The 26,270-nt window shown below is 35.1% G+C and overlaps 2 protein-coding genes across 4 annotated transcripts; both read right to left on the reverse strand.

Annotated features, from left to right (window-relative positions):
* Positions 1–2,723: 2,723 nt before the first annotated feature.
* Positions 2,724–5,157, reverse strand: LOC127162776 (gastrula zinc finger protein xLCGF3.1-like). Its single transcript, XM_051105623.1, has 2 exons — positions 4,945–5,157; positions 2,724–3,820 (listed from the first exon to the last, which is right to left on the reverse strand). Exons 1-2 carry the CDS (start codon positions 5,155–5,157, stop codon positions 2,897–2,899), a joined length of 1,137 nt encoding a protein of 378 aa, XP_050961580.1. The 3' UTR covers positions 2,724–2,896.
* Positions 5,158–7,014: 1,857 nt separating this feature from the next.
* LOC127161127 (zinc finger protein 271) lies at positions 7,015–24,829 on the reverse strand. Of its 3 annotated transcripts, none has more exons than XM_051103787.1 (4): positions 24,604–24,829; positions 15,217–15,245; positions 10,851–12,470; positions 7,015–7,282 (listed from the first exon to the last, which is right to left on the reverse strand). In XM_051103787.1, exons 1-4 carry the CDS (start codon positions 24,681–24,683, stop codon positions 7,278–7,280), a joined length of 1,734 nt encoding a protein of 577 aa, XP_050959744.1. In that variant the 5' UTR covers positions 24,684–24,829; the 3' UTR covers positions 7,015–7,277. The 3 variants fall into 3 exon arrangements, with proteins under 3 accessions (XP_050959744.1, XP_050959742.1, XP_050959739.1); XM_051103782.1 differs by lacking the exons at positions 7,015–7,282; positions 10,851–12,470; positions 15,217–15,245 and adding exons at positions 16,553–17,266; positions 17,343–18,812; positions 20,551–21,312 and having other exon boundaries at positions 24,485–24,829; XM_051103785.1 differs by lacking the exon at positions 7,015–7,282 and having other exon boundaries at positions 9,841–12,470.
* Positions 24,830–26,270: the final 1,441 nt, after the last annotated feature.

A 26,270-nucleotide genomic window follows, 5' to 3' on the forward strand; every position in this document is an offset into this window, starting at 1 on the left:
GTTTTGTAGGCTATTGTTTTCCTTAGTTTGTTTGTTATTTATTTATTTATTTATTTTTGTATTAGACTTATATACAAACTTCATGAATATAAATCTTAAACTCTAAAAATACCTCCATACTGAAAAAAAGAATACCGTTAAAGAACCAGACTGATGCACAGATTCTGAGTATCATAATAATAGTAATACCGTTAAAACCTCGCTGATATAGATTTCAGTAATTATTTATTAAATGTTATCTTTTTTAATCAATACATTGTTATTTTTTATCAACAACTTTTATAGTGTGCTGATTGTATTTGCATAAGGAAAAATAAGTTTTCTAATTTTAGTTTTTATGTCCGAAAGCCATGAAGTGTTATGTTTGCTTTTTTAAATATCTCAGTAAAACTTTTGAATGGAGATGACTTGAATTGAATTAAATTTAATTTAAGCCTTTATTGTCATCTTATTTTTCTGCATACAATAAAATTAGAAGCATGTGTAGCATATCTTTTCTAAGATTTGACCAGAACATTGTTGAAACAATCCCAAAAGCCCAAATTCCACAAAGAGGCCCAGACAAAGTCATAAATCTGTCAGTGATACCCTGGCACCACAAGTTTGAAGCAAGTGTAACCAACCAACTAGCAGCTTTGAACAGCTTGCAACATTAATACAAAAAAAAAAAAAAGCACTTATTGATATTGAACATTTTAATGCAGGAATGTGATTGTCAATTTTCAAAGACACAGCACATGAGAAAAATCATTAGTAGACACTTTGTTGAGTGGGTTCCACCACCTAGGACAAAGACCAGATTCCTTCTATACCCTTTTGACCTTTTCGTTCCACCCAGAACGTACACAGTCAGCTTGGTAAAGCTCTCTCCAAGATCATTCTGTGTTCCCATTATTATATGTGATTTGTAAATAAATGCATATGATTTTGCATAAAAGGACTTATCGTGCAGGAGTTTAATATTGTTTCTAAATCATGTTACTTGCTACCGAGTGTCTGTGAGAACAAAACACAGGAGTAGAAAAGACTATAATATATATACTGTTAAAAGAAAGGCTCAATAAACTGTTGCACAGATATAATAAACTACACATCAATTTCACTCTGCATACCAGATGCACATATAAGCGCTTTATGTCAGTCCTATCTATCCTATGTTATTATTTAAACATTTAAACTAGATAAATGTATGCTATTAGGTGCATATCCAAGAGTTATATATAAATATATTTATAGTTATATACATATACTGTGTATATATATATATATATATATATATATATATTCATAATCTATGAGAAAAAAAAAATCAAACTAGTGGATAATTAAGCAGCAAATGTTATTCTAATAAAATCCGTGCACAGTATTTTTAGAAATCCAAACATTTAGTGAACAAAAACAAAACAAAACAAAAAAAAAAACACTATTTTGTGGGGAACAAAAGTATGGCATTAAATCTGGTGAAATGTTAACATTGCTATTTGTATTATTCTAAAATTAATTACTTAAAAACAATGTATATAAGTATGCACTATAAAATTAAATACATTTCTTTTAAATGTATAGCATTTTTTTTAAATAAGGCAAATAATAAATAACATTCTGAATAGTTCAGAATGGGTTCTGGGCTTGTTTACCAACCCCGCCCACCCTGGGTGCTAGTGAAGTGGCGAGCTTCATTGCAGAGAATTTGCATTGTAAGAAGCGTCTTTCACACCGAACGCTAAAAGCGTCCTATTTCTATAAGCGTTCTGTAGCTATTTTGAACTTTAAGCGCAGAGCACGCGGCTTAGGCGCGCGCTTTTGTCAACGCAGAAACAAGCCGTCCACGGGAGGCGCAAGCAATTGCAATTGCAATGAGTAGGTTTCATAGCGCAGCGCTTTCCACGGTCGGCGTGAAAGCAGTTAAACACGTGCGCATTGCTTGAAAGTGTGTGCTTTCACCCGCTGTGTTTTACTTTAGATATGCTCTCATTAATGCTGTTTGTAATGCAGTACTATTAGATGCACGAAACTCGCGCACTGACGGACTTTCACGTGCGCTTTGTGTTTGTTGTCCTGAAGATCGACTGCGGCTGTGGTTAAATGCACTTTCATTTTCACTATTGCCTGAAAACTTTCAGATAATTAAAGAACACTTATTTTAAATAATTTTAAAAAGTAGCCTGTTTATATGATAAAAAATAAGGTTTGCACAAAATAAATTTGATATAAAATTTCTATGAAAATGTAACCAAGTGCAGAAATATTGAAAAGTGAGAATGTGATGCATAGTGATTTTGAATTGATAATGAAAACTGAAATGAATCATGAAACCAGTGAAGATTCACACCCCTATTTTTAAGATGGCAGTACTTACATACAGAGATTCCAATTATAAACACAAAGCAAATAAACTGCAATTTTGGTTAAAATGTAAGATTGTAAAGATGTATTTGCACAGCAGAAGAATTATTTGGGGAAAAATCTAGATCAAGAATCGTTTTGGAATCGGATCGTGATTCCCAGAATCGGAATTGGATCAGATAGTGAAGTGCCTGAAGATTCCCATCCCTAATAGTGTCTGTGACACATCACATGGGCAGTTGTCATTGCCACTGTCACAACCCTAGTTATAGAAAACAAAAATTTTAATTGTAAAAAACAACATATTATACATGTGTTTGTTTTATTAGAAAAATACTATATACATTAAAAAAGTGGGCTCAATGTAGACCAAATTTTCCCATTTTATTAATGACTTTAAATAATATGTAAATCACTTGGAACAAACAAAAAATAGAAAATCACTGAAATGTATGTAATTTTCTTTCTCTTTTTCCCCTCTTTTCTTCATTTTTCTCTGGCAACAATTTTTCTTGTGACATTGAATTAAAAAAAATAAAGCTTTAAAAAGTCACAACCCTAGTGAACACTTGTAAGATTTTTCTCCAGTGTGAATCCTCTGGTGCTGTTTCAAATGTTCAGCTGAAGTAAAAGTCTTTTCACACTCAAAGCACATGTACTCTCTCACAGCAGTATGTATTTTCTGATGTACTTTCAAAATTGAAAAACGCGAAAAACTCTTTCCGCACAAATGACATGAATGCGGCTTCTCCTTTGTATGAACTGTCAGGTGTCTCTTCAGGACTGAAGCCCTCAAAAATGTTTTATCACATTGATCACAAGAGTACAGTTTCTCTCCAGTGTGGACATTCATGTGATCCTTAAGATTTCCTGATCGTATAAAACTCTTCCCGCACCGATCACACGTGAACGGTTTCTCTCCAGTATGAACTCTCATGTGAAGCTCAAGACTATAATTGAATTTAAAATTCTTTCCACACAGACCACATGTGTGCAGATTCTCTCCTGTTTGAACATTCATATGTGCCATAAGGCTTCTTTTTTGTGTGAAACTCTTTCCACACTTATCACATTTGTACGGTTTCTTTCCAGTGTGGATCATCTCATGTCTTTTCAGGTCTCCAGACTGACTGAATCTCTTGTCACAGTGTGAACACTTGAAAGGTTTCTCTCCAGTGTGGATTTTCAGGTGTACCTTAAGTTGTGATGATTGTGTGAAACTCTTCCCGCATTGCTCACATGTAAACGGTTTCTCTCCATTATGAACTCTCATGTGAATATCAAGATTATATTTGCTTTTCAAACTCTTTCCACACTGAGTGCAGGTGTAAGATTTCTTGGCTGTTCTTTTCTTTAAATCTTTCTGTTTTGTTTGAGCGCAACTTGTTGTTTTTTCTCCAGTTTTGACATGATTTTTCTCCTCATCTTCACTCAATTTTTCGTTTTCCTCACTTCCTTCAATAAACTCTAAAATAAAAGCAAAAACAGTTTATCTGTCAGTAGCTTGAAAAAAAAAACTGAGAAATGATACAGTACATAAAAGTGATTTAACATAACATGTTATATATGTATATATATACCACAAGACAAAAAATAATAACTGATTATATAAAAATGACCCAGTTCAAAAGCATTAAAAGCCTTGAATCATAATACAGGATGTGTGCAATTTTTACTTTTGTTGAGCCATGATTTTTTTTCCATTTAGTATTGCACTTCAGATGCCACATAAATATTTACATGTCTCCCAGAAGACAATATAAATACAATTTACAATTTTTCTTAATGCGTTCTGTTGCTTTATGAGCATCAGTGACTGTTTTCATCTTTTGTAATAGTTGCCTATCAATCGCTAAATTATCAGTGTGAAAAGATGGATCTCAAAATCTTACATTCACTTTTGAAAAGGGTTCAAATATGCAGATGTTGTTGGAAAACCAAATAATGTGCAGGAGCTGGAGGATTTTTCAGAAGAACACCAGGCAGATGAACTCCTCAGGACAAACAAGGGACTCATAAACGATGTTTGTGTCACATACATAATGTTATGTGAAATGGTTTATTCAAGACAGTACTAAATAAAAAAATAACATGCAATTTTCAAGATCCCTCTTATTTTTGTAAAAAGTATAAACATTCAAGGGATATGTACATTTATGAGCACAACTGTATTTTCTTAGGGAGCCAATATAATGCTGACCATCTATCTCTCTAAAACTTTATGTATAACAATTTGCATGTTGCAAAACTGCAACAGCTGATTGCAAGAATTTAAGCAAAGAGATTTCTAGGCATACCTTTTCTTTTATTCGACACCTGATGTGTGCAAACTACTTTGCTTGTTTTGCTTGCTAAGATTTTTCCTAAGATTTTCTTTGTTAATTCCATGTTCTATAGGTAATCTCTGTCATGCCAATTCAGATTAGCACAGTTGGTTTTCAAATTAATCTATTTTATTTTAGTTCAGGACTCCATAGTCCGGGAGTTTGTAATCTGTTCTTAATCTGTGTTTCAGAAAGACATTTTTAAATTAACTATTCTAGATTATGCCTACTCCTGTCTTAATTTAAACATGATGAGTGAAGAATAAACACCAACCTCCTTTTTCCTCATGTTTTTTCTACTAGTTTCTGGTTCTTCATGTTTTATCCTCCATGTTTCTGGTTCTTCGTGTTTTATTATACAGGTTTCTGGTTCCTCCTGTTTTATTCTCCAAGGTTCTGGTTCACTCATGTCCTCTTCACTCTCCTCTTTAATAAACACCATCTTCACGGCAGCAGATCTCAGTTCACCTGATACTCCTCCAGACATTATATATTCCTGCTTGCTTCAAAACTTAATCACGACTGTGAGGACGAGAATGTTACAAGACCTATCGACCTGATTCAAAACTGTATTATTCTATTTACAGAAACTAAATTTCTAACACTTTGTATTAAACCAACATCACGAAAAAACAACAGAGGGCGCGTTGAAACTAAATTTCTTCTTCTGAGGTTTACTGGAGTTTGTCAAACAAACGTATGTGTTTTAGGGCCACCCGCTGGACTGGAGTGTGAAGCGTTGAGAGGAGGGTAAATAATACTGGGAAAATTAGTGCGTTAATAAGATGCACTAATTTGTTTTCCTTTAAAAATCCGATCTGCACAAATAAAAAGGAACCATAATGAAACAAAAATAAATGAAAGGCCTTAAAATTATAAATTCGCATGGCATTCGATCAACATCAACAGTCTTCATGATTGAGGATTACAAGAGAAGTGACGTCAAATATTTCTGAGAAAATTACATATGGTTCCCAATATATATATATATATATATATATATATATGAAGAGTTCAGATGCAAAACCAGCTAAATCCATCTGACGTATTTCTATAAAAAAAACGCATTTTTTTATCAGGCTCAGATGCATAGGTTTCTATGTAAATACCAGTGCTTCTGATTAGGCTGAGGCTGGAATTTAGCGAGTTTGAAGAAGAAGTATTTGATGGACATATAATATGTGTTGAGAGCATTCATTCAGTATCATTATCTCATTTTTGACCGATATGGCTTTTAACTGGTTTTGCATCTGAACTCTTCATATATAGCTTTGTAATTGATCCGTCTTTGCTTTCTTGTAAGTAAGAATAAATGTCCTGAACCGGAAATGAGCCCTGCATATATATAGCGGCATTTGGCGACACGAAGCGACAAAGTGTTCACCGCTGAAGTGAACGGGACGTTTAGAGTGATTTACTGCGTGTTTAAAGTGGCTGACAAACGACCAGGGATTATGGTTAACACCTTTGTGTTGTTCTTTTTGTGCTCATGGCGTCTGGTTGGTAAGTTTGAGTGTTTTTAATTATGACAGTCCATTCATTTTTATTAATAAACGCTTGCCTTACAGTGGTTGTCATTATCAGCTTCGTATCTCGTAAATGTCTTTACAAATGTAATTTATTAGTATTGACTCCAGCTGTGAAATAGTGGAAGGAAATCCAAAAAAAAATCTGATATTTAGTTTGAAATCAGTCTGATCCACAGACAAATGTTTGTTTCACTTCTGTTTTAATGAGAGAAAAATAACCTGAAACTGAACATCTGAACTTTTATTGGTATTAATGTCTAACAACATAAACACTTTTAATTCTTAAATTCTTATTGCAATTTAACCAACATTCACCAAATCACTTAACTGTAGTCTGTTACAAAATATGTTCCCATTTTTCTGTAGATGTGAGGACAGTATCAGTGTTTGAAGGAGATTCTGTCACTCTAAACACTGATCTCACTGAAGTACAGAAATATTTGTTGATACAGTGGCTGTTCGGAAGCACAAGAATAGCTGAATTTGACAAACTCACACAAACCAACTCGACATATGATGGTCCAGATGAGAGATTCAGAGATAGACTGAAGTTGGATCATCAGACCGGATCTCTGACCATCACAAACACCAGAACCACTGACTCTGGACTTTATAAACTAACAGTTATCATAAACAAAGAGACCAGCTACATGCGTTTCAATCTTACTGTTTATGGTGAGTAGAGAAAACAGTTTTAGCATGACTATTCCTATGGGTCTACTATAAACTAACACCAGAAGTGTGTGCGATGAGACTGATGTCAAAGTATCTGTCATTATCAGAAGCTCCACAAAGTACTTCATCACCAGAAAGATCTTCAATCTCCAGTTTTTTGGAGGTGAATAATATAACCATTAACCAAACTGAGGATGCCAACATTACTGAACTCCATCAGCCATGTTCAGGTACATCACTTATAATAAATGTGAGAACTGATATCAGTTCTTAAAAATATTCACCCTGAAAGTCAGAACGGAAAGCACACTCAAGTTGTTATCAAACATATTCATAAAGCAATTAAAACCGCAAGATTTCACAAGACCGCAAGAGTCCATTTCCTTTTCTTTCCTCTTTGTGATTACACTGTAACAGAAGAAGCAGAAGAGCGACAGCTGTGAAGCAGGTGTCTGAGAATGAGCCGTGATGCTTAATTAAACATTGAGGCAAAAAAAAAAAAAAATTCTCACAGAAAGAGTCACATAATCGCACAGGTTTCTAGGGGAACTGAGATTAAAGAAGAGGCTGAAGCTTTTAAAAGAGTCTTGTTTGGCTAAGCAAAGAAAGTATGTATGCAAACAAACTCAAACATGCATACACTAAAGCTTGTGGTTGTGTTTCCTTCACAATGAATGCTTGAACTCCTAAGTATAACCCCTAAAATCTTTAACTGTAAATGAAAAGGAGGTAAACACACAATTCTGATTCAGCGTTTCTCTTTTTTTCAGATCACATCCTCTGTTGTGGTCTTATTGAAACTGTGATCCGGTTGATTGTTTCTGCTCTGGTGGGTGTGGCTGCTGCTGTCATTATTGTTTATGACATCACATCTACAAGAAGTGAGCTAAACAGAACAAGATAACAGACTGGATATCACCATCAGATCCATGGAGTGAAATTAGACCATCAGTATGAAATAAGCAGAACCTTTAGCTCCAGATATGTTTGTGGGTATAACCCTAGAAATAAAATATGCATTAATATTTCCTGTTAATTAATAAATATTAACATTTTCATTCATTGACCATTTGTTGATTGCATATGCCCAGAATATGACTATTGATGTATTAATCAATCTTGTTTCTGTTGCACTTTTGAAATGACTATCCTAGAAGAAACTGGTGACTTTTAATAAAGTTTTAGTTTTATAACTGAGTGAGAGTATTTCTATTGTTTTACTGTACATCATAAGACCCTTAAACAATTTAATTCAAATAGCAGTTGAATATCATTTACAGAATCCCTTTATTTTGGGAACAGATAAAAAATAAACAGACACATAAAAATTCCTTTATTTTTATAATAGAATATATTTTCACTGGGAACAGTGAAAATATATTCTATACTGCAATAAAGGCTATGGATTAACACTGCATAACTGATATGTTTAGCACTAGTAATGCTCAGTCCATCCTAGTTTGTGTAAACAGAAAAAAAAAACTTCCCTTTAGAGAAATTTTAATGAAACAGTATAATTGATGTTTTTCTCCAGTGTTACAGTTCATACTTAGCAATAATTATAAATCATCAAGACAAGGCAAATTTATTTATATAGCATTTTTTTTTTAGCATTTATTTATGTAAAATAAATTAAATAATCTTTAAAAAAAAAGTCACAACAGTAAAAACAAGGAATTAAAAAAAAATAAAAATAATTTAAAAATTGATTTAAAATGACTTAAACAGTTAAGAATAAAAATGATTATATATAAATACAGTGCAGCCAGTTTGGACGTAGCATAAGAGCTATAAACAGATTCCCCTTGTTTTGAGTGATCCCTGGTATTTCTATCTGACTCAATCCTAATGCTCTGAGTGGTCAGTTATCCCAGAGGAAATTGGTGACTCCACTACAAAATTATCTAACAAAATGATATTGATAAAAGTGCCCAGCTCATAGAAAGTATCCATTACAGAGCTCCAGACTAACATTTGTTAGCAGTGGCAGCACCGCCACTAAGTTCTACAGATGGTGACATCAGAAGCAGATTTGGTAGTGCTGAGGGGTATTGAAAATAAAGCTAATCTCAAATTTACAACTGTTTTGCATTAAAAAGTGTAGTTATTAATAATATACACATTTATTTCTTGGTAATACACAGTTAACAGTAAATGACATAACATGAAGTAGCTGTTTCTCTAGTTTAATTTGATATTTTGCATTCATGTTAACCTAAAACCCACATGCTAAAACAGTGTGTTGTGTTATGGCTGTTTGGGGTGGGGATAGTTGAAATAGTTCATTAAAAATGTTACAACCAACTCCTTATGATGATTCCAATGAGTCCAGTTATCCAATCACATCCTCTATTGAGGCAAAGTCATGTGAGGTTCTTGTTGCACATCAAGAGATTTATGTAAAATGTTTTTCCATCATAGTTTATGCACATCTTCTTGTTGGATAAAAACACTATCCACCTCAAATGAGCACATACATTTTTTTGTGCATGTTCAGAATTTGTTTCCAGCCATCATTCATTGCTTTCTAAACTGTCATCAGGCAATGAAGTGTTTGATTGGTCATTTTACTATTTCCTACTGACAGAGAGCATCATTGACTGACAGAAAATCACTCGATTCATGTCTTTAAGTCTGTACCATATGTTGTCAGCATTATTTCTCTAAATGATGTTTACAATGCATGTATTTCTTTATGTCCTGACTGAGCAACATCTATTTCAGACGAGCAAATTCTAGCATAATTACATAAGCAGTGAATTATTGTACAAGGTAATTTAAGGTATATGCACAAAGAAAGTAAAACATTTTATTCAGATTTCATAATAAGCACCAAAATGGCAGCGCAGTCACTTTTATAACATCATCAGCAACTCAGTTCTTTATTATAGATCAGTGGCATATATAATAATATATAATAATAACTTAATAATGGGTTACTACGGTCATATGGACTTAACAGACACACACACGCAGTGCCGATAAAGTCATTAGATGTAACTGAATATATTGCTATAACGCAAACATCCTGTTTGCATAATACGCTGAAGTCAAACTCATTTGAATATAAGATTAATTTAATTGCACAGCCCTACGGTACAAGAAAGATCTTACTACTGGATTGCAAAATAACAAAAATGTGCCAGTGAAGAATGTCTTGGTATTCTCGCATGTAAAAATGGTGGGCCAGATACAGTTAGCTTGATAATATTTACATAACAATAATAAGTGTTTTTCCTTAATTTTCCCAGCACCAAAGGTAGAACAGTTAACATCAGAGCTTATCGATACTACACTCTTTCATAATTTAGCCACAGGGCTCATTTATTTTTGGGTTCAAATATTCATTCCTACTTACAAGAGAAGCACAAAAGGATGAGTTGCAAAGCTACATGACAGTGCATCTTGCATCTGCATTTTCTAAATACGTCTTAAGAACAACTCAGTCATTTTAAAAACAACAATGAAGAAAAAAAAAAAAAAAAAAAAAAATCTCAGTCTCTTTTAAGTGCTACAGCCTCTTCTTCAGCTTCCTGAACAAGAACAGTCTGTAAAAAGCTTCTACTTTACTTCATGAAAGACTAAGATGAAAGAGTAAGCAAACTACAAGTGACACATATGCATTATAAGGCAACTGAATATAACATAAAACTCATACGAAAACACAATGACATCATTTATACCATGAAGCAAAATGATATACAAGAATAAAACGTTTTGAATTTGTATTTTGCCAAGGAACTCCATCTTTGATTTGATCTGAATCTCATAGTTGATTCTGCTGGTTTTGAAGATGAACATGATTCATTCACTGTGAAAACTTTAGATAATGTTTCTTTGTCATGTCACTTGTAATGACTGGTTAGGACAGATTTATCCAGATCATATTTTAATGCTTGATGCATTATTGTTTCACATTTGGTAGAGGAGCCAGCATCAGATCTGAAAGTGCTGGGTCTGAAGATGATCTACTTACTGTGATGTCTTTTTGTATGTGTGCGTAGACCAGATGAATTATTGAAACGCTTCCCACATGCAGTGCAGTGATACGGTTTCTCTCCAGTGTGGATCCTCTCATGTATTTTCAGGTGTCCTGACATACTAAATCTCTTGTCGCAGTGTGAACACTTGTAAGGTTTTTCTCCAGTGTGAATGTTCATGTGACTTTTAAGTTGTCCATTTTGTAGGAAACTCTTCCCGCACTGATCACACACGTATGGTTTTTCTCCAGTGTGGATTCTCTCGTGTTTTTTCACATTTGCTGAACTACTGAATCTCTTGTCACAGTGTGAACACTTGTAAGGTTTCTCTCCAGAATGAATCATCTCATGTGTTTTCAGAGTTGCGAAATGACTGAATTTCTTGTCACAGTGTGAACACTTGTAAGGTTTTTCCCCAGTGTGAATCCTCTGGTGCTGTTTCAAATGTCCAGCTGAAGTAAAAGTCTTTTCACACTCAAAGCACATGTAATCTCTCACACCAGTATGTATTTTTTGATGTACTTTTAAATGTGGAAGCTGTGAAAATCTCTTTCCACACAAATTACATGAATGTGGCTTCTCTTTTGTATGAACTCTCAGGTGATTCTTCAGGACTGAAGCCCACAAAAATGTTTTGCCACATTGATCACATGCATGCAACTTCTCTCCAGTGTGGATGTTCATGTGATCTTTAAGGTATGCTGCGTGTGAGAAACTCTTCCCGCACTGATCACAACTGAATGGCTTCTTTCCAGTATGAACTCTCATATGTGCCGTAAGGTATCCTTTTAGTCTAAAACTCTTCCCACACTGATTACATGTGTGCGGTTTCTCTCCAGTGTGAATGTTCTTGTGATGCTTGAAGGTTGATGATTGTGAGAAACTCTTACCACATTGATCACAAACGAACGGTTTCTCCCCAGTATGAACTCTCATATGCTCTGTAAGGTATGCTTTTTGTCTGTAACTCTTACCGCACTGATCACATGTGTGCAGTTTCTCTCCAGTGTGGATCCTCTCATGTGTTCTCAGATTTGCTGACTGACTAAATCTCTTGTCACAGTGTGAACACTTAAAAGGTTTCTCTCCAGTGTGAATCCTCTCATGCAGTTTTAAACAGGTAGCTGAAATAAAAGTCTTTTCACACTCAGAGCACATGTACTTTCTCACACCACTGTGTATTTTCTGATGCACTTTTAAATATTGAAGCAGCGAAAAATTCTTTTCACATAAACTACATGAATATGGCTTCTCCTTTGTATGAACTCTCAGGTGTTTCTTCAGCGCTGAAGCTCTCAAAAATGTTTTGTTACATTGATAACATGCGTGAAGCTTCTCTCTAGTGTGGATGTTCATGTGACCCTTAAGGTTTACTAAGTGTGCAAAACTCTTCCCACATTCATCACAAGTCAGCGGTTTCTCTCCAGTATGAAGTTTTATGTGAACATCAAATCTATATTTGCTTGTCAAACTCTTTCCACACAGAGTGCAGGTGAAAGATTTCTTGGCTCTTCTTTTCTTTAAATGTTTCTGTTTGGTTTGAGAGCAACTCAAAGGTTTTTCACCCATTTTAGTATGATTTTTTTCCTCATCTTCACTCTCCTCATTTTTCAACTCTGCAAATAAAAGTAAAAGAGGTTAATTTTCAGTAACTTTCAGTAACCCTGATGAAACCAGATGTAACAGTGTAAAGCAGATAATTGCTATACAAAAGGTTGATAATTTTGATGCAGTTTTATAAATTATATGTCTCTGAAACTTCTTTTGCTCATACTCTTGTAGACACACCATAGTAATGCAAGTAAGCAACAGCCAGTGGGATTCACAGATTCATTCTTCATTTTGACATATGAGGTCATTTACATATTAATTAGTCTGCAGTTTTCCATTTTTTAAGTTTTGTTACATGCTGTTCATACATTGGCAATTATATTTATGCAATTTAATACTTGGAAAATTTCAGTTTGTTTATAGAAACAAGTACCTAACTTTTTCCAAGCAGACTAACATCACTTGTCTAGTGATCAACTCAGCTAGCAAGTAAAGTTCTAGAGCAGCTTTTTTGTTCTGTCCTAACATTCAGTGAGCAATATTAGATAGTATACATTTTAATACTTAGCCAGTTTGCACTGAGCACTAAAACAGCTTCTTTCTTTTTTTCCATTTGGAAGATGGAACCATAGATTCATTAAAGGCTTAAATCACCCAAAAAAAGGAAATTCTGTCATTAATTACTCACCCTTGTGTCATTTCCCACCTGTAAGACCTTCCAAACACAAATGGAGATCTTTGGATGAAATCCAAGAGCTTTCCCTCCATTGGCAGCAACGAAACATACATTCAAAGCACAGAACAGTAGGAACGACATCGTTAAAGGGGTCATCAGATGCCCATTTTCTCTGTGTGGAAAGACGGTCTTGTTTACATTAGCCGCATTTAGCCGCTAAACTTCCTAACTATCACATTATAAATTCTCAAAAGATTCATAAAAAACGCTTATTTTCACCTTGCTGTAAATGAAGCTGGATCATGAATGATTTGCGCGAACATAGACGGATATATGTAGATCAGGAGGCGCATTCCCTTCACAAACAAACATAATCTACTGCATCTTCAGCAGCTCAGATGTCCGGAGTAAATGACGACCACTATGTTCATTATTACACCCAGCAACACAACACCTCAATCGCTCAATCTGAGATTTTCTTGTCTAACTTACATCCCTGCTCCGGCATCAAAACATGGAAAGTTTCTGGACTGTTACAGCTGATCTGAGGTAAGATGCTCATGTCAATCAACTATGGTGGGAGCGACCTCTGTGGGTGTGACAGCACACCGACAGGCATCTGAGAACAACTCGATTTGAAAAAGGGGATATTATTTTTACAGATTAATTAAAAACCACTGCATGGATTTTTATCATTATAGGGTAGATTTGTACATACACTGCCAACACACATTAATGTTCAAACAGCATGAAAAAGTGAACTTAGCATCCAATGACCCCTTTAAAGTCCTCTTCAGTTTACCCTCAATTTTATTAAGTGATGCAAGTGCTTTGTTTACACAATAAAACATAATTTTCAACTTTGTTTATGAAAATATTGATCTGCATTGTGTTTACAAGAGCATTACAATGCATTTGTACTGTGTTCATGTCATAGAAGACTCACGTCAACACAATGCACACGAGTGAGCGTTAGAGTACCACAACACGTGTATTGGATAATATTTTGTAAATGAAGTGGTAATTATGTTTTTTATGCAAACAAAACACTCATACTCACTTAATAATAGTGGATTACTTAATAATATCCTTAATGACATGGATTACTTGATGTCTTTCCTGCTGTTCTAGACCCTGAATGTGCAAACTGTATGGCTGACTATAGAGAAACAGAGGGCTTTCAAATGTCATCTAAAATATCTTAAATTATGTTCCGAAGATAAACAAAGGTCTTACAGAAGTGGAATGACACGAGGGTGAGTAATTAACAACAGATACTTGGGATATACTGAAGTATATTTGATTGTGCTAACGTGAAACTAATGCAAATATACTTCAGGTACACTTTAAATATCTAGTATTTAAAGATCAATATTATACAGATGTCCTACAATCCGTAGCTATATTAAAACAAGCTTTAGATTTAATATTAATAAACATCCATTGTGCAAAAAAGAAATACTCCAAATAAAGTTTAATTATTAAACTAAATTATTAATTATTTAATTGGAACGTCAAATAATAATTACCCAAGTACTCTGTTGTGGTATTGAGAATTATGACATTTCGCTGGTCTCTAAAATGTAGATGTCATAGTAACCATTAATATAAATAACTTTCATTAAAACTGCGGTCCATAACTATTTTGTGGGAGACCTTAGCAAATATAATTTGTCATTACCATTTTGTCCATCAGAGAAAGATAAGTGCAGACAGAAGAGATAAAACATGCCATATTCTATGCATGTCATATCTTTTTTTGTGCAAGCATAACACAACACCAAATACAGTGTCACTGATGTACAATTTTTTATTTTAGTGTCACTGATTACATTAATAAACAGGTAAACATTTCGCCAACAAAATGTTTGAGATTACACTGACAAAAAAACTAAAACAAAGTGAATCTGATGTGTCTCAGGTTTTGAGCTCAACAATTGTGCAATTGTAAAAAAAATAATAATAATAAAAGAAAAAAAAAAAAAAGAAATGAGCGAAAATAAAATGTAAGTTTAAACACTGTAAGGAAAATTAAGCCGCCATTCTTTACATTAAGTAATCTGCAGGCACACTGTTAAATATTCGTTAGCTTAATGTACCACAAATTCATTAAAAATGAATGGATAAACACCAACCTCCTTGTTCCTCGTGTTTTATACTCAAGGGTTCTGATTCCTCCTTTTTATTCTGCAGGGTTCTGGTTCACTCGTGTCCTCCTCACTCTCCTCTTTAACAAACATCATCTTCACAGCAGCAGATCTCAGTTCAGATGGTACTCCTCAAAACTGTATTTTTTCTATTTTCAAAACAACATTTCTAACAGTTTGTATTAAAACAGCATCACGATAAAACAGAGATCACGGTGCAAAGAATCTTCTTTCTCTAAGGTTTATTAGTGTTTGGCAAACGAACGTATGTGTTTTAGCGCCACCCGCTGGACTGGAGTGTGAAGCGGCGGAGGTGGGAAAAATTAGTTGGTGCGTGTACAAGATGCGCTGATTTGTTTTCCTTTAAAAAAAATCCGATCTGTATCAAAGAAAGGAACAATAATAAAAGGAAAAAAAGGAAAGTCCTTAAAATTATAGACATGAATAATCTCATGTGTTTTCAGAGTTGCTAAATGACTGAATCTCTTGTCGCAGTGTGAACACTTGTAAAGTTTTTCTCCAATGTGAATCCTCTGGTGCTGTTTCAAATGTCCAGCTGAAGTAAAAGTCTTTTCACACTCAAAGCACATGTAATCTCTCACACCAGTATGTATTTTCTGATGTACTTTTAGCTGTGGAAAACTCTTTCCACACAAATGACAAGAATGTGGCTTCTCCTTTGTATGAACTCTCAGGTGATTCTTCAGGGCTGAAGCCCACACAAATGTTTTGCCACACTGATCACATGCGTGCTGCTTCTGTCTAGTGTGGATGTTCATGTGCTCCTTAAGGTTTGCTGAGCGTGCAAAACTCTTCCCACACTGATCACATCTGTATGGTTTCTGTCCTGTGTGGATCCTCTCATAGACATCCGTGTGTGCTTTACAAACTCTAAATGTGTCATTTTACTAGTTCTTATGTGTATTTAAATGTCTGAACCTAAAATAAACGTTATTTGGTTGAAAACACAGTTTGATTATATGACAAGCGCAGCAAGCGTGTCTCTGTCAACGCGTGAAAACACAGTTTGAATTTGGCAGTTGTGTAACGTCGAACGTTCTAAATCCCATATGTGGGACACAGAAATAAGAATCCCACATGTGGGTACCGCTCAAAGGGTTAAATATTCAAACAGTAATTTTATGTGCTTTCACTTGTCAATTTTTTACACTAGTGTGGTCCATTTACATTATCTTGCCTAGGGCCCCACAACGCTACAGGCCAGCAGTGATGCTCACTTTACACAGATTGCTCAATGTGCAATACTTCTCAGATTGCTCAGTGTAATATTGTTTGTGGTTACATGTTCATTTTCTAACACCAGTCAGGAGCAGTGCAATTTCATTGTATGCAGAATAACAATAAAGGCTTTTAGTTCAATTTGATTTAAAAGCTTTATTTAGACATATAAAACAAAGCCCAAAACATCATGGCTTTTCAACGATTAAAATTTAAATGATAAAATTACTTTGTTTTTTTTTTCTTATGCAAATACAACCAGCAGACCATAAATGTTGTTGATAAGTTATAAAAAGTAAAGATAATGTATTAATTAAAAGATAATATTTAATAATTACTCAAAGAAAAAGTTAACATTAATTACTGAAAGTAAAAGTAAAAACTCATGAAATGATCTGACTTACAAGTAGGAATAGTTATACATATACATGCCAGACCAGTATGTGGCACTGTAATTCGTCCACAAAGATACACTAAAAACAGAGGCTTAGAGCATGAGCATAAACCTTGTGCACTGTGTACAAACCCAACATAACAATAAGAAAAGCTAGTAGGCTTTTAGAAATGCTAATGGGTTTTAATAGCTTCTGCAGCACAAACACAAGCATGTAGTCCACCATTGTTTTTGCTGTTATGTGATGTAGCGGTGTCTGACTGGGGTTGCAACGTGGGTTGATGACATCATTATTTTCCAAAATATATGGATTGGCTGTATGCACAAAATTGCAAATGTGTCATTTTCAGATGCATCACTTTGGGACCCGGTTAAAAAAAAAGACTCCCAAAATGCTGGATCCATCTAGACAAAACACAATAAAATACAACATATTTACAAATATATAGCTAAATGCATCTTTATGTGTACAAGGCCTTACTGTGATATTTTTTTGTATGCCTTTGTAGATTAGATGAACTATTGAAACGCATCCCACATTCAGTGCAGTGATACGGTTTCTCTCCAGTGTGGATCCTCTCATGTTTTTTCAGATGTGCTGACCGATAGAATTTCTTGTCACAGTGTGAACACTCATAAGGTTTCTCTCCAGTGTGGATCCTCTCATGTATTTTCAGGTCTCCTGACTTATTGAATATCTTGTCACAGTGTGAACATTTATAAGGTTTCTCTCCAGTGTGGATCCTCTCGTGTGTTTTCAGATGTGCTGCCCAATTGAATCTCTTGTTGCAGTGTGAACACTCAAAAGGTTTCTCTCCAGTGTGGATCCTCTCATGTATTTTCAGGTCTCCTGACATATTGAATCTCTTGTCACAGTGTGAACACTTGTGAGGTTTCTCTCCAGTGTGGATCATCTCATGTTTTTTCAGATTTGTTGACCGATTGAATCTTTTGTCACAGTGTGAACACTTGTGAGGTTTTTCTCCAGTGTGGATCATTTCATGTGTTTTCAGGGCTCCTGACTTATGGAATCTCTTGTCACATTGTGAACATTTATAAGGTTTCTCTCCAGTGTGGATCCTCTCGTGTGTTTTCAGATGTGCTGGCCGATTGAATCTCTTGTCACAGTGTGGACACTTATAAGGTTTCTCCCCGGTGTGGATCCTCTCATGTGATTTCAGGTCTCCTGACTTATTGAATCTCTTGTCACAGTGTGAACATTTATAAGGTTTCTCTCCAGTGTGGATCCTCTCGTGTGTTTCCAGATGTGTTGACCGATTGAATTTCTTGTCACAGTGTGAACACTCAAAAGGTTTCTCTCCAGTGTGGATCCTCTCATGTATTTTCAGGTCCCCTGACTTAATGAATCTCTTGTCACAGTGTGAACACTTGTATGGTTTCTCTCCAGTGTGGATCATCTCATGTTTCCTCAGATGTGCTGACCGATTGAATCTCTTGTCACAGTGTGAACACTCATAAGGTTTCTCTCCAGTGTGGATCCTCTCATGTATTTTCAGGTCTCCTGACTTAATGAATCTCTTGTTGCAGTGTGAACACATATAAGGTTTCTCTCCAGTGTGGATCCTCTCATGTGTTTTCAGATGTGATGATTGACTGTATCTCTTGTTGCAGTGTGAACACCTGTATGGTTTTTCTCCGGTGTGGATGTTCATGTGTTTCCTAAGGTTTGCTGATTGTGTGAACCTTTTCCCGCACTGATCACAAGCGTATGGCTTCTCTCCAGTATGAATTCTCATGTGACGCTCAAGACTTGTTTTGAGTGTGTAACTCTTTCCACACTGAGTGCAGGTGAAAGATGGGTTGGCTTTTCTTTCATTTACATCTTTCTGTTTGGTTTGAGAGCAACTCAAAGGTCTTTCTTCAGTTTTGACATGATTTATCTCCTCAGCTTGACTTGATTCTTCATTCTCCTCTTTTGCTTCAATCAGCTCTGAAATAAAAGTAAAAATGATTAATTTTCAGTCATTTTTAAAAAAAAAATGTAAACATAAGAGTGAACCCTGATGTAAGGGCACCAGACTAACATTTGAGAGCAGCACTACTAAGTTTTACAGATGGTGGCGCCAGAAGCAGCTGGAGGCTGGTGTGAGGGACATCAAAATGAAAGATAATTTAATCATAAAATTACTACTGTTTTGCATTAATAAGTGCACTTATTCATAATATTAGATGTTAATCTCTTGGCAATACAGATTTGAGGAGCTTGAGTTCAGAAGCATGCAAAATATACTTTTATTAATATCAGTAACATGCAAAATCTAATTGTTTCATCCACTGGATTTATGCATTATATTAATATCCATTTCTGAGGTGTCTTCCCACCCCTTTGGGTGTGGTTATGTTCCCCTGTGTGTGCTCTCTCTCCCCCTCTATCCCTGCATCCCAATGTTCATCCTATCCATCCTAAATAGTATGTGAGATTACAATAAGTGTGTCCCAAAGCATAGTATGCTGAAAAGAGTATGCCAAAAGTCCCCGGATGGTCTACTATTTCAGACTGATTTTTTTAAGTTTGGATCAGTGCATTCTCTAATGGCTAATATTGCTCACAAACCATTGCACTTTGGCAAAGGATTTGATCTAGAAGTACAAACACAAATAAAATAAATTTAAGAAACAAAAAACATGACAGATGTGCACAACTGGTGGTTAGGTAGAGATGTTTAGAAAAAGGGTTTGAGTTACTAACATTTAACCTGGTAAAACTATCTGCAACAGCAATGTAAACTTGTACAAACATCCATTTGATTGTTAACTTTTAAATGCATCACTATGCAGAAAATATGAGCAGAGATATAAAGAAAAGTTTTCATCATTAAAGTGGCCTGCCTTCCAAAAAACAAAATGTGTTGTGATTGGTTAGTGAGGACAAACGCGTGGATTAGCATGTGAAACGTAAAAATATCCAGTCAGAAATTGAATTGACAGAAGCATAACAAATACAGTCATGGCACAGCACAAAACGATTTGGACAGAAGAGATGGAGGATCTACGACTTCACCCAAACCCTTTTCTTTTTTTTCCCATGAATTTTATGTCAAAATCATTCCAAACACCATTATTGCCAATTCTTCCTGCCTATTGTCCACCATGTTTATTCTCAAATGTTTTTAACAATTTGAAATTACATGACAAATATTATACTGTAAAATAAACATTATACATGATATAAACAATTATACACAAGATGATCTGTATGCAAGGTTTTATATAAAAATATTAAAGCATTTACAAACTTTCACCATTTTAATAGCTTTTTTGTTTCATAGAACATAATACTCCATTTCTTTCCTAAAAGAAAAAAGCAGGGTTTTTTGTTCTCATGTTTGTGGTCTCTCACATTTTGAAGATAAGATTTTAGTAGGAGAGAGAGAAAGGGGTGGGATCAGGGAAAGGTCCACAAGCCGGGATTCGAACTCCGCGCGCTATTTGTCGGCTCGCTAACCACGAGGCTACTGGCGCGGATGAATCTGCTAGTTTTTAAGAAGAAGATGAACTTTATCTAAAGCTTCACAATGAATAATGTTTCTTTGTCATGTCGCTTATAATGTCTAGATAGGATGGATTTATTCAGATGATATTTTATTGCTTAATGCATTATTGTGTCACATTTAGTGAAGACATGGCCTCAGACCTGAAAGTGCTGGATCTGGAGATGATCTACTTACTGTGCTTGTTTTTTGTATGTCTGTGTAGAGAAGATAAACGATTGAAATGCATCCCACATGCAGTGCAGAGATACGGTTTCTCTCCAGTGTGGATCCTCTCGTGTCTTTTCAGCTGTCCTGATTCACTAAATCTCTTGTTGCAGTGTGAACACATATATGGTTTCTCTCCAGTGTGAATCATCTCGTGTTTTTTCAGGATTCCTGACCGATTGAATCTCTTGTCACAGTGTGAACACTTGTATGGTTTTTCTCCAGAGTGAATCCTCTCATGCAGTTTGAAATAGTATGCTGAAGTAAAAGTCTTTTCACACTCACAGCACACAAACTCTCTCACACCAGTATGTATTTTCTGATGCACTTTCAAACGTTGCAGCAGTGAAAAACTCTTTCCACACAAATTACATGAATGTGGCTTCTCTTTTGTATGAACTCTCAGGTGTTTCTTCAGGTCTGAAACCCTCAAAAACATTTTGCCGCATTGATCACATGTGTGCAGTTTTTCTCCAGTGTGGATCTTCATGTGCATCCTAAGGCTTGACGATTGTGTGAAACTCTTCCCGCACTGGTCACATGTGAACGTCTTCTCTCCGGTATGAACTCTCATGTGAACATCAAGACTATATTTGCTTTTCAAAGTCTTTCCACACTGAGTGCAGGTGAAAGATTTCTTGGCTCTTCTTTTCTTTAAATCTTTCTGTTTAAAAGGATTTTTCTCCTCAACTTCACTCAATTCTTCATTCTCCTCACTTTCTTCATTAAACTCTAAAATAAAAGGAAAGACAGTTCATTTGTCAGTAACTTTGCGCACTAAACTAAACGACTAAACGCGTCTAACAACCGCATGCGATTTATCATGCAGCCCTAACTGTATTGTTTGCAGGGAAGAGAAGCTGTTTTATCACATTGCATAATAATCCAAATTTTTTTCTCTTAAGTTCTGTAGAATATGCTTTACAATGTTGATGTGATTAGCGTGAAAACAGTGTCGCCTGCTGGACACTCAATGCCACTTTAGCCATCATGTACTTATCCAAATAAAAGTCTGTGTTCAAATAAATGTACAATTATTATCATTGTAAATATAAAATTTTCTAGGGCCAAGAAGGAGAATCAGAGATTGTGGGTCACATACAGTGAACAGAATGTTGAAACACAAAATGGAGCTTGTATTTTAGCATTTTAAAATGCTAGCCTGATGTACAGTGAAATGCTAAAAGACATGCAGATGAATCCATACACAATGTTTAATTAAACATTAAGCATTCTCATGCCTTTAGAAAACCGTAAGGAAGAAAATGCTTCTGGATTAAGACAACGTTATTAAAAGTTCATATTTTGGGCTCATCTGTTTTTCTGCACAGTATGATGTATTAGTATGGTGTGTACAGAATGTGCTCTTTTAATATCACTTTCTTGTGCATTATGCATTTTTATATAAGAGGAAAAAGCTTAACATGTAAATAAACGTGCTGTGTTCACATTTTGGGCTTATATGCATTTCTGTACATAGTATATGTTTAACAATTTGGTCTTTATCACTATCTTGGTGCATAAAGCCACATGAATCTTTATGTGTGTACAGCATTTTACAATGTCTCTGTTCAAGTTCTGCTAATTCACAAGACGAGAGATTATAATCACAAAGGTAATGTTAATTATTAAACTAAACAAAAATCAAAACTTTCAAAAACACAAAATGAGATTCTTTTATTAAGTTATAGGCAGTGGGTTTAATCTGTGCCATTATTAATAGATTTACTATCCAGGCGTCATCTTGTCATCTCCATTACCTGCTTCCCTTGGTGTTTTTACTCGTAGAAATGGTGAAAAAATAATGCTGGACACCGCGTTGTCCAGTCTTCTCTCAAAAAGATGATCTGAGTTACTATTGCAATTCTCGATGCAGCATGAATGATAATGCTGCCTTAAATGCAATAGTGGAAAGGCAGCGCTATTCTGCAAGTATGGCAGATAAACAAAGCAGTTTACCAGAACTCAGTGTGGCGTGACGTCATATTCTCATTGTCTATTCACAACAGAGCTGAACTCAGTGAGCAATAATCCGTCTGACTATCGTCAATCAGCACAACCCTAAATCCTACTGCTCAAAATACCTGTTTTTTCTTCTTTTAAAAAGTCCACCACTATCTCTTGAGCTGAGCTGGATGGCGCCATTTTGGCCGGAGTGAGACAAGCCTTGAGTGAGCAACAGATTTAGATTTATGTCTGCTCCAATCCAGATGCGATTCCATCCAAGCTGCCTTTCATAAAGACGGATAATTTCAACGATCGGACAAGTTTGACAATATCACATTAAAAAATTGCTGACATGGAAGACCATAGCAGAAGATTCAATGTATGGTTAGTCGGCCTCAGAAGGTGTTGAGTGAGATGACTGTAACCACTTTTTAAAGGTGAACCTGCCCAAATGGATACATTACATTGCAAACAGAAAAAACAAGTTGAACACGCATGTATTCAGACAAGCCAGCTAACTGCCCCGCACAGTTATATTTAAACTGTTGGACTACACTGATGGCGAGGGCCATATACCCAGTCAAGTTTGGCAGTGAAACTCTTCATTACTTTCCAGAGTACAGCGCAGACACCACTAACTTTACACAAATTTAAAAACATTCCTTGACATTAAAGACATTAGGCTGTTATGCGTAACTGTAAAAATAAAGGACAATAATGTGAGCAGGATTGCCAGGTTTTCACAACAAAATCTGCCCAATTGCTACTCAAAACTAGTCCAAAAGTGGCCCAAACGTGTTTCGAGGGGGATCCCCCAGTAAAAATGGTGTTCTGGAGGGTAAAATAAATGTTTTTAGTGGGATTCCCCTGGTAAAATTACCTTTGCAGCTGAAAAATCTTACGTTATTGGGGTTGTTTCAACCCGCGGACATTAAAAACAACCCGTGGCAACAGTGTTAAAGTAGCCAAATTCTGCGGGAAAACCACGGACTTGGCAACACTGAATGTGTGTGTGTGTGTGTGTGAGAGAGAGAGATGCTTTCCATTCAGTAACGACCTGTTCTAGCAGACATTATCAAGTATGGAAAAAACAAGTCTAAAAGCATTCACTATGTGTATAAGTTAGAATTCCCTTTATAATTCAAATGATCATATATATATATATATATATATATATATACACTACCGTTCAAAAGTTTGGGGTCAGTACATTTTTATTGTTTCTTTTTTTTTTTTTAAGAAATTAATACTTTTATTCACCAAGGATGTATTAAGTTAATAATTTAAAGTTTATTAAAAGTTAATAATAAATAATTTACATTGTTATAAAATATTTATATTTTGAATAAACACTGTACTTTTTAAACTTGTTATTCATGAAAGAATCCTCAAAAAAAAAATTACAGGTTCCAAAAAATATTTGGCAGCACAACTGTTGATATTATCCAACACTGATCATTCTAATAATAAATCCACATATTAGAATGTTTTCTGAAGGATCATGTGACACTTAAGACTGGAGTAACAGCTGATAAAAATTCAGCTTTTCATCACAGGAATAAATTCTATTTTAAAGCATGTTAATTATTTTATATTGTAAAAACATTTTGCAATATTACTGTTTTTTTTTTTTTTTTCTATATTTTTAATCAAATAAATGCAGCCTTGTTGAGCATAAAAGACTACTTTAAAGACTATTACAAGTCTTACTAACCCCAAACTTTTGAACGGTAGTATATATATATATATATATATATATACATAGTATATATTGTGTGTATATATATATATACACAAATATACATATATTGTAATCATTTGTAATGGAAGGACCCCCCTGACCCACCATCCCCCATATATATATATATATATATATACTTTTTTTTTTAACTATTCGAGCACTGATTCAAGATGAATGATAGAATACAGAAATACAGAATGAAGAATAAAGACCAACCTCCTGGTCCCTCCTGTTTTACTTTCCAGGGTTCTGGTTCCTCCTGCTTTATTCTCCAGGTTTCTTGTTCCTCCTGTTTTATTCTCCAAGGTTCTGGTTCCTCATATGTTATTTTAAATGGTTCTGGTTCCTCCTGTTTTATTCTCCAGGGTTCTGGTTCAGTCGTGTACTCCTCGCTCTCCTCTTTAACAAACACCATCTTTACAGCAGCAGATCTCAATTCAGATTTTACTCCTCAAAAGTGTATATTTCTATTTTCAGAAACAACATTTCTAACAGTTTGTATTAAAACCGCATCACGATAAAACAACAGAGATCACGGTGAAAAGAATCTTTCTTCCTCTGAGGTTTAATGGTGTTTGGCAAACAAACGTATGTGTTTTAGCGCCACCCGCTGGACTGGAGTGTGAAGCTGCGAGAGGAGGGAAAATAATACTGGGAAAATTACTTAGACTCGCATGGTATTTGATGATATTGTTTGACCAATATCGCACCTTTGTACGTCTTGTTAAAATTGCTACAAAAATAGGTGTTAGAGATTATATCAGAATTAGCTTTATCAGAAGAATAAAAATTAGCTTTAGTGTGTTTGCAGGCACACAAGGAATTGTTGTGAGGAATTTGTTGTTGTTGTTGTTGTTTTTTAAGGTGCTCATGGTACATACTAGGGTTGCAACAACTAATCGATAAAATCGATTATTATCGATAATGAAAATCGTCGACAACGATTCCCATTATCGATTAATCGGTCCGCCCACAGTGCACGTACAACTTCACAGAATCACGTCAAATTACAGCACAGAATGACGCATTTCTATAGACACAATGCATCTAAAAATAGTGTAGGAAACATATGAGATGCTGCAGGAGAGTTACGTGATCCCAAAACATGAGAATTCCTTATTTTAAACTTGAAGCTAATAGCGTAATGGCTTGCCCTGTGAGGCGCTTTAAGATCCGTTCCTCAGCATGAAAACTTTAAGATTACGGCCATATCCTTATCTGTAAATGTCACAAATTCACACAAGCATTTCCATTTATGCATACAAGTCCATTCTGACAGTCTGTGTTAAGTTTAAATCTTTACTGAATGAGCATGTCAGACTGGAACACAGACAGGGAGACAATTAATACTCAGCGCAAAAACATTCATTGTGCTGAAACATCTGTCGTTGAATGTTAAATTTAGATTTAAAATACAACATGTAACGCACGTATTTATGGAGGGTAGGAACTGTAAAGTAGGGCTGTGACGGTGGCAGATTTTTACCGCCGCGGTGGTAATGGACCAACTACCGCCGGTGGCGCGGTGTTTTTATATATATCAAAATAAATGAGGCTCAAACATTATTAACAAACGTGCGTGTTTATTTTAGCAATTCCGTCAGTGAACAAGCAGCCTACAAAACGCTAAAATAAATCTCAGAAATAATACATTTAAATAAGAAAGTAGCCTAAATAAGTGTTAAATAGGCTATTAAACAAATATTCGTTCCAAAAAATTCCTAACAACCTCGACAGCTCATCAGAATTACTGGCCCGAGTCCGACTGGAACCTGTCTTTTTTCTCTTTCTCTACCCCATTGCGCAGCTGCTGTTTTTAATAGCGAAGTAATTACATTTATTTTCGTTTCTTTAGTTTATAAAGTTAATTTAGAAGTATATCTGGAACACGTTTTTTTTTTTTTTTTTTTTTTTTTTTTTTTTTTTAAAGTAACGACCAAGCGGCCAGCGGCAGACAGATCAATTTAGCCTTCTCAAGTCATCACGATTTAAATTAAAATCC

Source organism: Labeo rohita, chromosome 3 (genome assembly GCF_022985175.1).
Source record: "Labeo rohita strain BAU-BD-2019 chromosome 3, IGBB_LRoh.1.0, whole genome shotgun sequence".
NCBI lineage: Eukaryota > Metazoa > Chordata > Actinopteri > Cypriniformes > Cyprinidae > Labeo > Labeo rohita.